The sequence below is a fragment of the Ursus americanus genome, chromosome 34, assembly GCF_024610735.1.
Source record: "Ursus americanus isolate L20-20 chromosome 34, mUrsAme1.1.p, whole genome shotgun sequence".
NCBI classification, from domain to species: Eukaryota; Metazoa; Chordata; class Mammalia; order Carnivora; family Ursidae; genus Ursus; species Ursus americanus.
In genome coordinates, this window is record NC_142160.1 from 16,836,314 (window position 1) to 16,851,804 (window position 15,491).

The 15,491-nt window shown below is 38.2% G+C and overlaps 2 protein-coding genes across 26 annotated transcripts in view; one reads left to right on the forward strand and one right to left on the reverse strand.

Moving 5' to 3' along the window:
* Positions 1–15,491, forward strand: part of PCSK5 (proprotein convertase subtilisin/kexin type 5) — a 447,222-nt gene that overhangs the window by 349,847 nt on the left and 81,884 nt on the right. For all 3 annotated transcript variants that reach the window (XM_045781017.2, XM_045781018.2, XM_045781020.2), the window contains 2 exons: positions 4,314–4,520; positions 12,541–12,609. In XM_045781017.2, coding sequence (XP_045636973.2) covers positions 4,314–4,520; positions 12,541–12,609 — 276 coding nt within the window. The remainder of the gene's footprint in view (positions 1–4,313; positions 4,521–12,540; positions 12,610–15,491) is intronic.
* Positions 1–15,491, reverse strand: part of LOC123781498 (uncharacterized) — a 138,688-nt gene that overhangs the window by 72,058 nt on the left and 51,139 nt on the right. For 21 of the 23 annotated variants that reach the window (XR_015722895.1, XR_015722900.1, XR_015722892.1 and 18 more), the window contains one exon: positions 15,233–15,350. The exons of the other annotated variants lie outside the window; for them this stretch is intronic. The gene's annotated coding sequence lies outside the window, so the exon portion shown is untranslated. The remainder of the gene's footprint in view (positions 1–15,232; positions 15,351–15,491) is intronic. 23 annotated transcript variants of the gene reach the window in all.

The window sequence follows — 15,491 nt, forward strand, 5'->3', positions numbered from 1 at the left end:
TATTTTATTTGACCTTTTAACATTTCAGCCAAATTTAAAAATTGGGAAATTTCAAAGAAAAACCTTGGTGGTTTGTTTTTTGTTTGGTTGGTTGGTTTTGTTGTTTTGGTTTGGTTTGTTTTCTCTTGAAAACTTGGAGCACAACACTGGGTACCACTTGGCCTACATTCCCAGATGGTCGACTGGAGATCAGAGGAGCCTGCTCTCCATTTCTCCACAGTCCCCACCACTCCCTATTGTCTCACTGATCCCAAGGCTGTCAGTGACCACCACCATCATGCTTACATGGGTTTTTTCTGGTGGAAGGGAATTATTTATCCTTATTCTTCCTTGTAATATAACCAAGAAAAATGAAGAACAAATTGAGAGTATTGTGCATTTGCAGGAAAATGGGAGAAAACACATTTCTTTGTGTGAACTAAAATTATTTCTCTGCATCTCTTATGTAAACAAAGTAGATCTATGCCGAATTTTCTCTCTAGCCTGCTCCTTGTGTTTCCTTCCTCACCTATAAGATGGTGATAATGGTTTTCTACTTCTAAGATTATGAAAATGAAATGAGGTTAAATGAGATAAAATAACAAAACACTTAAACAGGGCTGGGCACATAAGAAGTACTCAATAAATAGTAACTACTACCCTTACTACTACTACTACTACTACTACTACTACTACTACTACTACTACTACCACCACCACCACTGTTATTGTTTGTACCTACTTATCCCGTGGGCATGTGAATTTCTCTAGCTATTCAAAGACTTCACTGGAGATATTCCTTACTTTTTATCTGCCTGACCTCTACTTATTTTTTAGGTCTCAGTTTCAACATCATTTCTTCAATAAGGGCTGCCCCAATTTCCTTGTCTAGGATGGGACCTCTCCATACGCGCAACCTTGGAGCCTCCGCTTCCCCCTTTACAGGCATCCTCACACTTGATAGTTATCTTGTCCATAAGACTCTATGTCCTGTAAGAGCCGTGAAGGGTTTCTACCTGAGCGCTGGCTTTGCGCCCTGGGAGAGCCACCATCATGTACAGTAGAGCTGAATAAATGAGTGGTTCAGTCGAAAGAATGCCAGTACCAGCAATCAGGGTACCTGGGTTCTAGTTCCTGCTTTGTGACTAATGAACTGGAAGACATTAATCCTGTCTCTTCACTTCTTTAAGTCTCTCCTTGTTTGCAAAAAAAAAAGGGGGGGGTGGCACATAGACAACACAGAATCTAAAATCCCTTTCACATTCAAAACACACTAAGTCTTCATACATAGTCCAAAATTAAGGATTTGCTTGAATACTAACCAATGTCTAAAATATTTTAAGTATCCAAAGTTACTTGGACCAATCCACCCAAAAGATGCTTTGACATTTCTTCTCTACTTTTTGTTTTAAAGTCTATGTTTACTCCATATCTTAACAAAAGCTCACATGTAGAAGTTACTACACATAGTTGCCATGGAAAATGCAATGAATGATTGTATGATGCTTGCCTTCAAGGAGTTTACAGTCCAACAGAGGGATTTGTGCTCATGTATTATAAAACAAGAAAATATTAAAGACCAAAGGAAGGAAGGAATCCTACCACAAGTCAGAGAAGAAACATCACTTTCAGCTCTAGTGAGCAGAAAAGCCTTGCCAAAGAGGGCGTTATTGAGCAAGCTCTGATTCGCGGGGTTCCCTCCTACTAAGAGCACGATGCCTCTAGTGCCTATATTAGCAGGCCCAGTACATGAAACAGTGCTAAAGACAAGGGACGCCTGACCTGAGGCAGTTCCATATCAACAGGCTTAATACTGAGGGGGGCACTTGGGTGGCTCAGTCAGTTGGGCCTCTAACTCTCGGTTTTGGCTCAGGTCGTTATCTTGGGGTTATGGAATTGAGCCCTGAGTCAAGCTCCATGTTGGGCACAGAGTCTGCTTGAGATTCTTTCCCCCTCCTTCTCCCTTCCCCTCTGCTCCTCTCCCTGCTGTCTCTCTCTCAAATAAATACATAAATAAAATTGTTTAAAAAAAATAAATAAAAGGCTGAAAACCCTCTGGCTATAGGGTGCCGAATACACACATAAGCATCTCCCATCAGTTCATAAAATTTCACCTTTGCTTAACTGTAATTTTGTTAAGATTTAGATTTGAATTCTTTTGGAAATACAGACCTCCAGCCCTGTTGGTGAAGGTTCCCTCTAAGTTCTTCTCCAGATTTGTCCTCTACAAAACTGAACCCAAAGCTAAATTTGACCAATCACACAACAGCTACAGTAAGAAAAATGTGGAAGTAAACTTTATAAAGTTTATTTTCAGAATCCCTCAGCCTTTCTTTATTTCCAGCAATCCTTTCCTTTCATGCCTTCCACCCTCAACCTTTCTTCCTGAAGGCATGCTGTCTTCACATGAGTCCACCTTCTCTTCCAACAAAATTAGAGCTGCAAGAGATGCTCTGGAAACAGCCGATTGCTCTTAAGTATAAATGAAAGCCAATCTAAGAATCTTGCACTTTAACTCTTGTCTCGTATTATCACATGAAAGGTTTGGCACCTAACAAAAAGATCAGCCCTTCTGCTACTAGAACCAGCTTCTCTTATATATTGTCACAATAATTTAAATTCTGAGACTCTGGTCAAGTAGCCAAAAATTTATGCATGGTCATGTAAGTCACTGGGGTATCCAAATGACCAGCCAAAGCTAAATGAGCTGCCATACTACCCAGGCTATTAGAAATTTGAGCAAATCTTGGTGTGATTCTGGACCGAACCTGCGGGAATGCTGCTCATGATCAAGGCATCTAAGTTAACTCCTTCACAGGGTCCATGTATTTGAATACCCAGACCATCCAAATCTGTTTTTTAAACTCAAACTGTAATATCCAAAGTGGTTCAAATAATCAAGCCATGTGTGAACAACACAAGTGGGATTGGAGAACATATCACCCTGCCCCCGTAGAATCACCAAATGCACATTACATCCTCCCAAACACTCTCCTTCCCTTAAAGGGTAATGTTCTTCCAACTCAAACTTGGGAGAGCGCAGACACTTTCTTGCACCACCCTAGGGAAGTCCTCTTTATTTGCTTTGTCCCAGGGGAACCAGACTTCCGGTTGGAAATCACAAACAGAAAAGAAGTAGCTTCAGAGCCCATAATCCAAGGGTGTGATTTTTAAATTGGATTTGAACTAGAGATTTAATTAAGGACAAAACATCAGGTTGGACCACTTGAGAGTGCCAAGTTTATGGACACAAAGATACTTGAATGTTGGCAATTTCATGTGCTTTGAACCATTATACTGACGTTAAGATTCTGCCTTTGCGACATGGTATTAGTGATATCTTTATCCAGAGATTCAGCAGCCTTGCACCTTGAAGGTCAATGGTTCTGGATCTTCACGTAGTATGTCACAAGCGAACACTAGCCCCGGGTATTTTGGGAAGCCCAGGTCAGCTGCTCTGCAGAGGCAGGAGCGTATGGGAGACTTGAGCCAGAGAAGGGGGATACCCTAAACACACTCAGTACAAACAACAACTCCAGTAGGGTGAGGGTGGGAGACTCTAGGCACATTTTGTTAATCTTACTTGATGTGTATATAAACCGATAATAATCCTTTGTCATTAATTGTAAGTTTATAATTGGTTCGAATTTTCTATTCCCTCCAAAAGCAAATTCCCATAGTCTCATAGTAGACATACTGCTAATTCTTTCCATGTAGACTCCAATGTTGACAGGAGTTCAGGACTTCCAAAAATCCATTTAAGGAGTCAAAAAGGTGTGCCTGGTCTAGCACTTCGATACACTGTCACCGTAGGAGTTGGCAACAATGCAAAAATTCAGGCTTTTAGACAGTTAATACAAGTGTGTGATTTTGAGAACGGAATTCAAAATCATTCTAAAACACTGCACTCTTACAAAAATGGTTCTATCAGTAAGCATTTGTTTATTCTCGTAGGATCTCTATAGCTCCCGAGTCTGAGAGCTTCCACGGATACCAAAAGGAGCCCGTGGGAAAGTTACACACATGCTGACTCACAGTTATTCACAGAGTGGGGTTTCTGCTTTGGCAGTGACATCCCAGATCGTAATCCCCACTCACTCGAACGTACAGAACATCCAGAAATCATTCCCTACAATGCAAACTGTTCAACTATAAGTATATAGATATTGTACTTTTCATTAAATGCATTCTTATACTCCTGGTCCCCTAGCAGCCAAAATACTCAGTTATATCTTTAAAAAAATAAATAAATAAAATGAATGTTTTAGGTTATATTAGCTTCACAGCTAATTTTGTACCTTCCCCTTCTTTTTGTTGTCTCTCCCTCTGTTCAGATAAGCATGGCCGGGAGCGCTTCCTGTATCAGGGGGAGTGTTGGGAGAGCTGCCCAGCAGGCCACTACCCCGCCGAGGGGCACACCTGCCTCCCCTGCTCAGAAAACTGTGAGCTTTGCCGCAGCGCACACATCTGCACACGATGCGTGGTCGGCTACTTGATAGCGCCCGCCAACCACACCTGCCAGAAGTTGGAGTGTGGGCAAGGTAAGGCCGCTCTGGGCCGCTGTCTTATACCAGGAGGTAGCAAGAGGAGCTCTACCTTGGACGGCTCTGAGATGTGAACTGACCTCCCGGCTTTGATGCTGGCACCCGGGATGATTGTGTGTGACTGCATGTCCAGTGGGAACAGTGATGGCTGCTCCCCTCTCCTCCTCCACACACCTCTCTCTGGGTCTCTTCAGACATTCCAGAGACATAGGAATGCAGCTAATCACAGAGAAATTGATATTGAATCAAGGGTTTGTGGGCGGGGTAGAATGGAGAGAAAATCAGATTAGAATCTGAAGGTCCTGACCAACAATTTTCTCCTTTCCAATTACTAGTGATGAGACCCTGTGCAAAATCAGTCTAATTTCTCGGTGCCTTTTTTCCTTCATGTGTGAAAGGGTGATCATTGCACCAAGATGGTTGCTGTGAGAGAAGCCAATGAGAATAAGCTTACCTAAAGCTACTTGAAAATAGTAAAAATTCTGCAAATCGTGTAATTGCTATTGCCTGATTCCTTATCTTACACGGGAAGAGGGAGATTAAAAAACAGGACTTAAAGTTTTAGTTCTTTTCCATGTAAGAATGCTACAGACTGCCTCTGCTCCGTATAAGAGTTATGCCTGGTCTGGTACTAAAAAGAGCTCCAAGATGTTTCTAGAATAATTAAGACACTCATTCCTTTTTCTGCTTTATGTTTACTATTGTAGTATAGGATTTAAAACTTAAAAAAATAATAATTTAAGAAGGCAGATTTAAAAAGACAGTCTGCTCATTTATATACCCAATTCCATATTCCCAGAAGCAGAACTTTTTTTTTTTAATAAATAAAATCGACCAGCTTGATGTCAAAACTAGTTGCATGGCATATATCCAACTTGTTCTATTTGTACCAATCAAACTGATCCAATCTATTAAATTAATGGGAAAAGATAAGAAAGGGGAAACAGGGGCGCCTGGGTGGCTCAGTCGTTAAGTGTCTGCCTTTGGCTCAGGGCGTGATCCCGGCGTTATGGGATCGAGCCCCACATCAGGCTCCTCCGCTGGGAGCTTGCTTCTTCCTCTCCCACTCCCCCTGCTTATGTTCCCTCTCTTGCTGGCTGTTTCTATCTCTATCTCTGTCAAATGAATAAATAAAATCTTTAAAAAAAAAAGATAAGAAAGGGGAAACTGGGTGGGGGTGTAGAAAGACTCTGAACTCATCTCCTTCTGCAGATACAATTATTTTACAGCTAGATGCAAAATAATTTTCCTCCAAAAAGGACCTGAGAACTAGATAAACAGCACCTCTACAACAAAAGATAGAAGACACATATCAAGGAAAACCTGGGTGACTCAGTTGGTTAAGCATACAACTCTTGGTTTTGGCTCAGGTCATGATTTCACAGTCATGAGATCAAGTCCCACAACAGGCTCCATGCTAAGCATGGAGTCCCTTCCCCTCCCCCTCCCCCTCTGCTCCTCCCCCTCTCCTCCTCCCCCCGCTTACTTACACTCTCTCTAAAATAAATAAAATCTTTAAAAAAGAGAGAGAGAGACATCAAGACACAGAATAAATATTCAAAGAAATAATGGCTAAAAATTTCTCTAATCTGGGGAAGGAAACAGACATCTGGGCCCAGGAATCCCAGAGAGGTCCAAATAAGATGAACCCAAAGAGAACCACACCAAAATATATAATTAAAATGGGAAATTTTTTTTAAAAATTTTAAAGATTTTATTTATTTGTGTGAGAGAGAGAAAGCACAAGCAGGGGTAGTGGCAGGCAGAGGGAGAAGCAGGCTCCCCACTGAGCAAGGAGCCCGATGTGGACTCCATCCCAGGACCCTGGGATCATGACCTGAGCCAAAGGCAGACACTTAACTGACTGAGCCACCTACATGTCCCTAAAATGGTAAAAGTTAAACAGATTCTAAAAAACAGGTACAGAAAAACAATTTATGTAATGTACAAGGGAAAACTCATAAGCCTATTAGCAAATTTTTCAGCAAAAATTTTATCGGCCAGAAGGGAATGGCATGATTCAAAGTGCTGAAAGCAAAAAAAAACTTTCCAGCCAAGAATTGTCTACCTGCAAGAGTTATCATTCAGAGTGAAGAAGAGATTAGGAGTTTCCCAGATAAGCAAACGCTAAAGGAGAGCATCACCACTAAACCAGCTTTAGAAGAAATGTTAAGGAGGTTTCTCTAAGCTGAAAAGACAAGACACTAATCATGTGAAAACACATCAAAGTGTTCATCTTACTGGAAAAGGTCAATGTATAGTAAAGGTAGTGCATCCGTCACTTACAAAGCAAGTTTAAGGTCAAAAGGCAAAAGTAGTAAAATTAATTAAAATTAAAATAATTAAGGAATGCATAAAATTAAAAGATGTAAAATGTATTATCAAAATTATAAAATGTGGAAGGAGTGGAGTCAAAATGTAAAGTTTTGGAATCTGTTCAAAATTAAGTTGCTACCAACTTTGAAAAACCTCTTATATACATGGGATATTATGTGTGAACCTCATGGTACCCACAAAGAAGAAAAACTTATAGTACATATACACAAGAAAATGAGAAAGGACTCTAAACATAACGCTAAAGAACGCCATCAAACCACAAGGGAAGAGAGAGAGAAAAGGAACAGAGAGGAACTTCAACAACAGCCAGGAAACAATTATCAAAATGACAATAAGTCGATACTTATCCATAATTACTTTATATGTAAATGGACTAAATTCACCATTCGAAAGACAGAGTAGCTGAGTGGATTTTTAAAAAATCTATATGCTGTCTACAAGAGACTCACTTCAGAAATACGGACACACACAGACTGAATGTGAAGAGATGAAAAAGAGAATTTCATGCAAATGGAAATGAAAAGAAAGCAGGTGTAGCTATACTCATATCATACATAATAGACTTTAAAACAAAGACTATAATAAATGGCAAAGAAGGGCACTATAATGATAAAGAGATGAATCCGGCTAAAAGATATAACATTTATAAATATATATGCACACAGCACAGAAGCACCAAAACATATCAAGCAGGTATTAGCAGATCTAAAGGGAGAAATTGAAAGCAATACAACAATGGGAGAAGACTGTAACACCCCCACTTACATCGATGGATAGATCATCCTTACAGAAAATCAGTACGAAAATATCAGCCTTAAACAACACATTATACCAGATGGACTTAATAGATATATACAGAACATTCTATTCAAATGCAGCAGAATACACATTCTTCTCAAGTACACATGGAACATTTTCTAGGTAGATCATACGTTAGGCCACAAAACAAGTCTCAATAAGTTCAAGAAGACTGAAATCATATCAAGCATCTTCTTTGACCACAATAGTGTGAAACTAGAAATAAATTACAATAATAAAACTGGAATAACCAGAAAAACATGGAGGTTAAACAACATGCTACTCAACAACCAAAGGGTCATCAAAGAAACCAAAGTATAAATTAAAAAAAAAAAAACTAGGGACAAACAAAAATACAAATATGACACACCAAGATCTATGGGATAGAGCAAAAGTTGTTCTAAGAGGAAAGTACATAGTAACACAGGGCATTTCCAGAAACGAGAAAAATCACAAATATATAATTTAACATTATACCTAAAAGAAGTAGGAAAAAAAGAACAAAGGCCAAAGTCAGTAGAAGAAAAGAAAATAATAAAGATCAGAGTAAACATAAATGAAATAGAGATTAAAAAGGACAATAAAAAAGATCAATAAAATTAAGAGCTGGTTCTGTGTAAAGATAAACAAAATTGATAAACTTTAGCTAGATTCACCAAGAAAAAAAGACAGGAGGCTCAAAAAACTTAAATCAGAAATGAGCCAGAAGTTACAACTGATAACATAGAAATATAAAGGCTCTAAGAGACTACTAAGAAAATTATACACAAACAAATTGGACAACCTAGAATAAATGGATAAATTCCTAGGAACATACAATTTTTCAAGACTGGATCAGGAAGAATTAGAAAATCTGAATAGACCAATTGCTAGTAAGGAGATTAAATCAATAATAATAATAATAATAATAATAATAATAACAATAAAACTTTACACCTAAAGAAACTACAAAAAGAAGAATAAATTTCATTTTTGTGAACAATAAAAACCATATGATCATCCTAATAGATGGAGGGAAAACATTCAATAAAATTCAACATACATTTATGATAAACACGCTCAACAAAGTGGGTATAGAGGGAATATACCTCAAATAATAAAGGCATGTATAACAAACCCGCAACTAACATTACACTCAACAGTGAAAAGCTAAAAGCTTTTCCTCTAAGATCAGGAAAAAGATAAGGATGCTTACTCTTGCCACTGTTTTTCAACATAGTGTAAGAAGTCCTAGCAATTAGGGCAATTAGCCAAGGAAAAGAAATAAAAGGCATCCAAATTAAAAATGAAGAACTAAAACTGTCACCATTTGCAGACCACATACTGTATGCAGAAAACCCTAAAAACTCAATAAAAAAAATGATAGAATAAATGAATTCAGTAAAGTTGTAGGATACAAAAATCAATACACAGAAATGTGTGGCATTCTCTACACTAATAACAAACTATCAGAAAAAGAAATTAAGAAAACTTAATTACACTTAACAATGGCATCAATCAGAATCAAATACCTAGGAAAAAAATCTAACCAAGGAGCTAAAAGACCTGTACACTGGAAACTACTAAGACTCTGATGAAATACATTGAAGACCTAGTAAATGAAAAGATATTCTGTGCTCATGAATGGAAAGAAGCAATACTGTTCAAATGCCCATACTACCCAAAGCAATCTACAGATTAAATATAATTCCTATCAAAATTTCAGTGGCGTATTTCATAGAACTTGAACAAATAATTCTAAAACTTATATGGGACCACAAAAGATAGTGTATATCTAGAGTGATAGCTGGAGGTATCATACTCCCTTATTTCAAACTATACTACAAAGCTAGAGTAATCAAAACATTTGATTACTGACATACCAAAAAAAAAAAAAAGAAAGAAAAAATAGACATATAGGTCTTTAGAACAGAATTGAGAGCCCACACATTTATGGACAATTAATTTATGACAAAAGAACCAAGAACATACAATGGAGAAAGGACAGTCTTTCCAATAAATGGTGCTGGGAGAACCAGTGAGCTACATGCGAAAGAATGAATGTGGACCACTTTATTTACACCATACACAAAAATTAACTCAAAATGGATTAAGGACTTGAATGTAAGACCTGAAACCATAACACTCCTAGAAGAAAATATAAGTAGTAAGCTCTTTGATATCGGTCTTAACAATGGTTTTGTGAATCACACTCCAAAGGCAAGGGACACACACAAAAAAATAAGCAAATGGGACTACATCAAACTAAAAAGGTTTTGCACAGCAAAGGAAACCATCATCAAAACCAAAACCCCATCCACTGGATGGGAGAAGATATTTGCAAATCATACACATCCAATGAAGGGTTAATATTCAAAATACATAAAGAACTAATACAACTCAAGAACAAAGAACAAACAACCCAATTAAAAAATGGGCAGAGATCTGGGAAGACACTTGTCCGAAGAAGACAAACAGATGGCCAACGCGCACAAGAGAAGATGTTAAGCATCACTAATTTTTAGGGAAATAGAGATCAAAGCCACAATGAAATATCACCTCATACTTGTTAGAATGGCTATTATCAAAAAGACAAGAAATCACAAGTTTTGGAGAAAAAGCAGAGAAAAGGGAACCCTCGTACACTGTTAGTGGGAATGTAAATTGATGTAGTCACTATGGAAAACATATGAATATTCCTCAAAAAATTAAGAATAAAACTACCATATGATCCAGTTACTCCACTACTGGGTTTATATCCAAAAAATATGAAAACATTAATTTGAAAAGATACACACATCCCTGTGTTCATTATGGCATTATTTACAATAGCCAAAAAACTGAAACAAGCTAAATGTTCACCAATGGGTGAATGGATAAAGTTGGTCCATTAAAAAAAGAATAAAATGTTTCCATTTACAACACAGATGGACCATGAGGGTATTATGCTAGTGGAATAAATCAGGAGAAAGACAAATACCATATGATTTCATTCGTATGTAAAATCTAAGAAACCAAACAAACTCACAGATACAGAGAACGGACTGGTGGTTACCAGAGAGAAGGGGTAGGAGAAAGGGCTGAAGGGGGCCAATTATAGGGTGATGGATGGTAACTGGATTTTGGGGGGTGATCACTTTGCAATATACACAGACATCAAATGATACTGTATACTTGAAACACACAATTTAAAAAATACATTTAAAAAAGAGTATTCAGAAAATAAAATGTGATCTTGAAACTTTTAAAAAAATTATAGAAGAAAAGGGAGGACACCTGGTTGGCTCACTCATTTAAGCATCAGACTCTTTGTTTGGGCTCAGGTCATGATCCATGAGACTGAGCCCCACGTTGGGCTCCATGCTCTGTGAGGAGTCTGAGATTCTCTCTCTCTGCCCTCCCCCAACTTATGCGCTCATGTGAGTGCATGTGTGGGCTCTTTCTAAAATCAATAAATCAATCGTTAAAAACAATTATACAGGGGCACCTGGGTGGGTCAGTCAGTTAAGCATCTGCCTTTGGCTCAGGTCATGAACTCCAGGTCCTGGGATGGACCTCCCTGCTCAGCGGGGAGTCTGCTTCTCTCTTCGCTCTGTCCCTCTGCCCCACCCCTGCTCACTCTCTTTCTCTTTCCTAACTAAATAAGTAAAATCTTTTTTAAATTTTTTAAAAATTATAGAAGAATGAAAATGAAGAAGAGGAGTAGAAAGATAAAAACTTAAAAACCACTGAGACAGTAGAACCAAAAGAAAAAATAAAAGTAGAAAATTGAGAAGGGGGAAAAAATTAAGGGTCAACCCAGGAATTCAAATAATACAGGTTTTTCAAAGAGTAAAAGCTAAAACAGAATAGAGAACATTAACAAAGAAATAATTCAGAAAATCGCCTCAGAACTGAAAGGCATGAATTTCCAGATTGAACAAGCCTTCTGCATGTCCAGCATAATGGATTTTAAAAAGAGACACATCATCATAAGAATTTGGAAAATAGATTTCTTTTTTCTGTAAAAGGAAAATCTTAAAAACTCCTAGGGGGAAAAAAGCAGGTCATATAAGAAGGATTGGCTATCAGCATACCACTGAACTTCTCAACAATACTGGAAACTAAAACATAAAAATGGAACAAAAACTTCAAACTTTTGAGAAAAGAAATTATTTCTCTTTTTATTCCTAAATTCAGTCAAGCCATGAGTCATGTGTGAGGGTAGGAAAAAAAAAAAAAGTATTTTCAATCATGCGAGTTTTCCAAAACTTTACCTCCCATGCGTCCTTTCTTGGGAAAACTACTTGTAAATGGTATGTTCCAACAAAAAAAAAGAACAGGAAATTAGAACATCTAAGGTCCAGAAAATGGGGCATCGAAGGAAGAGAGGGATGAAAGGAATCTTCAGGATGACAGTAAAGAAGATACTAATGCTATGGTTGGAAGATTTCTACCTGTGGTACAGCTGCGGATGAGTTAAGGACAGATATTGAGAAAATAAAGAAGCCAAATAGGAGCACAAGAGAAAACAAAAAGGTGTATAAGAGCCCCAATGTCATCAGAATATGAAAATAATAGTGTAATCGTGACAACATAAATACTGAATATATGCATTACTGTAGCACAATTTATCATTTGGGAGGATGGAAGTATGTCTGTGTTTGCTGGAATGTGGTGAAACCAAGCTCGTCTTTACCACGACAGGTAATGCACAAGAATAATGTCAACGGGTAGCATCATAATCGTGTTGTTTAGAGATTTGAAGGTAAAAACTAAAAGAAACAGCTAAAAGAATTAAGATTTGTTGTCTCTGAGAAAAGGGAAAGGGCAGAAAATAAGCTACACACCAACATATTTTCATAGCAATGAATGTGTCTCCACTCAGAGAAAATGAATAGTGTTTCTCACTCTTCCTGTATAGGTGAAGTTCAGGACCCAGACTATGAAGAGTGTGTGCCTTGTGAAGAAGGATGTCTGGGATGCAGCTTGGGTATGCCACTTTTCTTTGTTGCCTAAAGAGTTGACAGAGCTTTTTTTTCTTTTCCCCCACACCTCTTAATTTTGTCAGCAGGAATGTTGTCATTGTTATCACCGGTGGCACTATCGATACCCATGAAGTAGGCTCACGCCCATGCAAACAGGGTCGTGGTCGTGGTGGGAGATGCTCCCTTTTGAGGCAAAGGAGAGGTCACTCATCTTCATGAAACCCAAGTTTCCAGTTGCATAGGATGTGGCCTCTCCTTGGCTTCTCAAGGTCACAAATGCGATGAACCATGGTGGGAGAAAGAAACTCAAGCAAAGAAATGCCTAATTAATCGAACTCATTCGGCGTGTGATTCACAAACCCCCAAGTTTGGGGGGGGGGTTCCTTTGCAGAAATGACTCCATTGGTTGGAGCCTAAGACAACACTTTGAGAAGAAAGCAATGTGGTAACTGAGTTGAAATCCCCACCATACAATGAACAGTCCTTGTCAGTCTTCCATGTAATTCTCTAACTCAAATCACTGATCCCTTTCTCCCCATACATGCCTGGTTTTCCTGTGGAGAGGGGGAGATGGACAGTCTGTACCACATAGAACCAATGGACTGGATGTAAAATGAAATATAGGGAGGCCACCAAATTCCAGGAATGTATCTTAACGTGAATTTAGTCAAGATATTGAAAATAATTAGCCTTTGGGTCTATAGATCTTTGTAAGAAAACCCAACCTAAATTAAAGATTGATGGAGTAATTTCTATTCATGGAGTTTCTCTATGATTGGTTAACTCCTCCTTCAAATCCCATGGGGGATTTGTTAAAATGCAAATTCTGATTCACAGGTCTGGGTAGGGCCTGAGAATTCCATTTCTAATAAGCTGCCTGGTTAAGCCAAGGCTTCACCAAACACTCAGAGGTTGGAAGGGGTCAGGCTGTGCCAGGGTTAAGTAGACTTTTTACTGGCTTTACCTAATGGATTTCCTTGAATTCTTAAATGTTATACTTGAATTATAATTTATCTGATGGCTGTCACAGATTCTCTCTGCCCTAAATGGAAATGATGTATTTTCTATAATATCTGTAACTACAAAACAGAGGTTTTAGGAATTTGAACACCATTCTCCCATTACTTTCCACTATGAAATGGGGCGTATGTTACTGGAAAATAAAATCTAATAATGAAATCACACTTAGGAAGGGGTTAATATTTAGAGTAAGAGATTTAAGGGTAAAATGCTAATTTTCTGGGAAGCAAAATAAACCTAAACATAAGTAATAAAGGACTAAAATTGAAAAGATAAGCAAATTCCAGTGTATCTTGTGAAGTGACAGGAGGTGGTCTTTCTTGCAGGGAGCAAGGATAAATGTCCTGACTATCTTGATTTCACATTTTTGCCTATTCAAGACTATATTTGCCCATTAGATTTCATATTTCAGCTAATTTTTGTGGTCTCCTTTTGCACCTTTGCTATTATTGTACTTGTGTGACCATGCTAGCATCTTTGTGATTGTGTGTGTGTGTGTGTGTGTGTGTGTGTGTGTGTGTGTGTGTGTGTCTGCGTGTCTGTAAAATCTCAAAACCTGGAAACGGTGACAACCATGATTACTAGGGGCCTACACTGTGCCCACCCTTCCCTTAGCTGATCTGGCTACAGATGAGACCAAGTGTGGCCGCTGGAAAATAAAATCCATATCAGATGTTGGCCATTTGGGGATTCAAAATCCATAAGAAGCAACTTGTAAAAAGAGGTAAATTAGAAAGTTTGATTCACTCTGCAAAGTGCTACAGAAATATTTAGTTCATTCACTCTTTTAAGAAAATTTAATGGTCTGCAATGTGTTGAGTGCTCCCTGGGGCACTGGGAATTCAGAGTTGATATGGTTGTGAACCCACTATTAGGCCCCCCTCTGGCTGTTACAAGTAACATACCTGGAACGAAGTCTTTTACAAGGCAACCTGCCAGAGTAGAGAGAGGTACAATGTTCAGTGGGATCACAGGAGAGTGACTAGAACATTCTAAATGCTGCTAAATTCTCATTTTAAATTAGAAAATTTCTCTTAGTTTATGAAGTCTCTATACGGTGGAACGTGTGTATTTTTAGATTGCCCTGGATGAACCCAATTATCACCTTATATTTGGAGTCTTGCTGATCTTTGCACTTGCGTTAAATCTCTTTTCTTGCTTCCCCTTGTTTGTAGGCCAAAAATAATACTCTTTAGAGCTGATCTGTGTAATATTTGGTGCATACATATCATTCTGCCTGGACACTAAACTACTTAGAATAAGCTCTATGACTTACACACTGTGCTACCAAAAGAACTAGCAGCAGGCCTAGGATACAATAAATGTACAATAAGTTTATCATGTATAATGTTTGTTGAACTGAATCTGAGAGTTGCCAAAGCTTAAAGTGGGGATGCTTGGCTCAGGATACCCAGAGATTTGGATATGATGTTTTCTGTATTTGAACTTCATGTATGGCCCAAGAAGGGGAAATAAATCATATGATACAGAAATATTTTTTCATAAAATATTAGAACTATAATGGAGATTTGAAGGGGACAGGGTTTATCAAATTTCATAATTTTAATAAGATACAAATATAAATTCTAAAAGATATGAATAATTTACCACAGATTTTCCTGAGATTCTTCTTGTGAGAAGGGACATCATCCTTTGGAAAGAAAGAGCTCCATTTTCTTCCATTTTAATAATGTAGATTCATCTTTGAACCCGAGCTAGACAATCTCTAGGAGAGTTACAGAAAAGTGCAATCAGGGGTGCCTGGGTGGCACAGCGGTTAAGTGTCTGCCTTCGGCTTAGGGTGTGATCCCGGAGTTATGGGATCGAGCCCCACATCAGGCTCCTCTGCTATGAGCCTGCTTCTTCC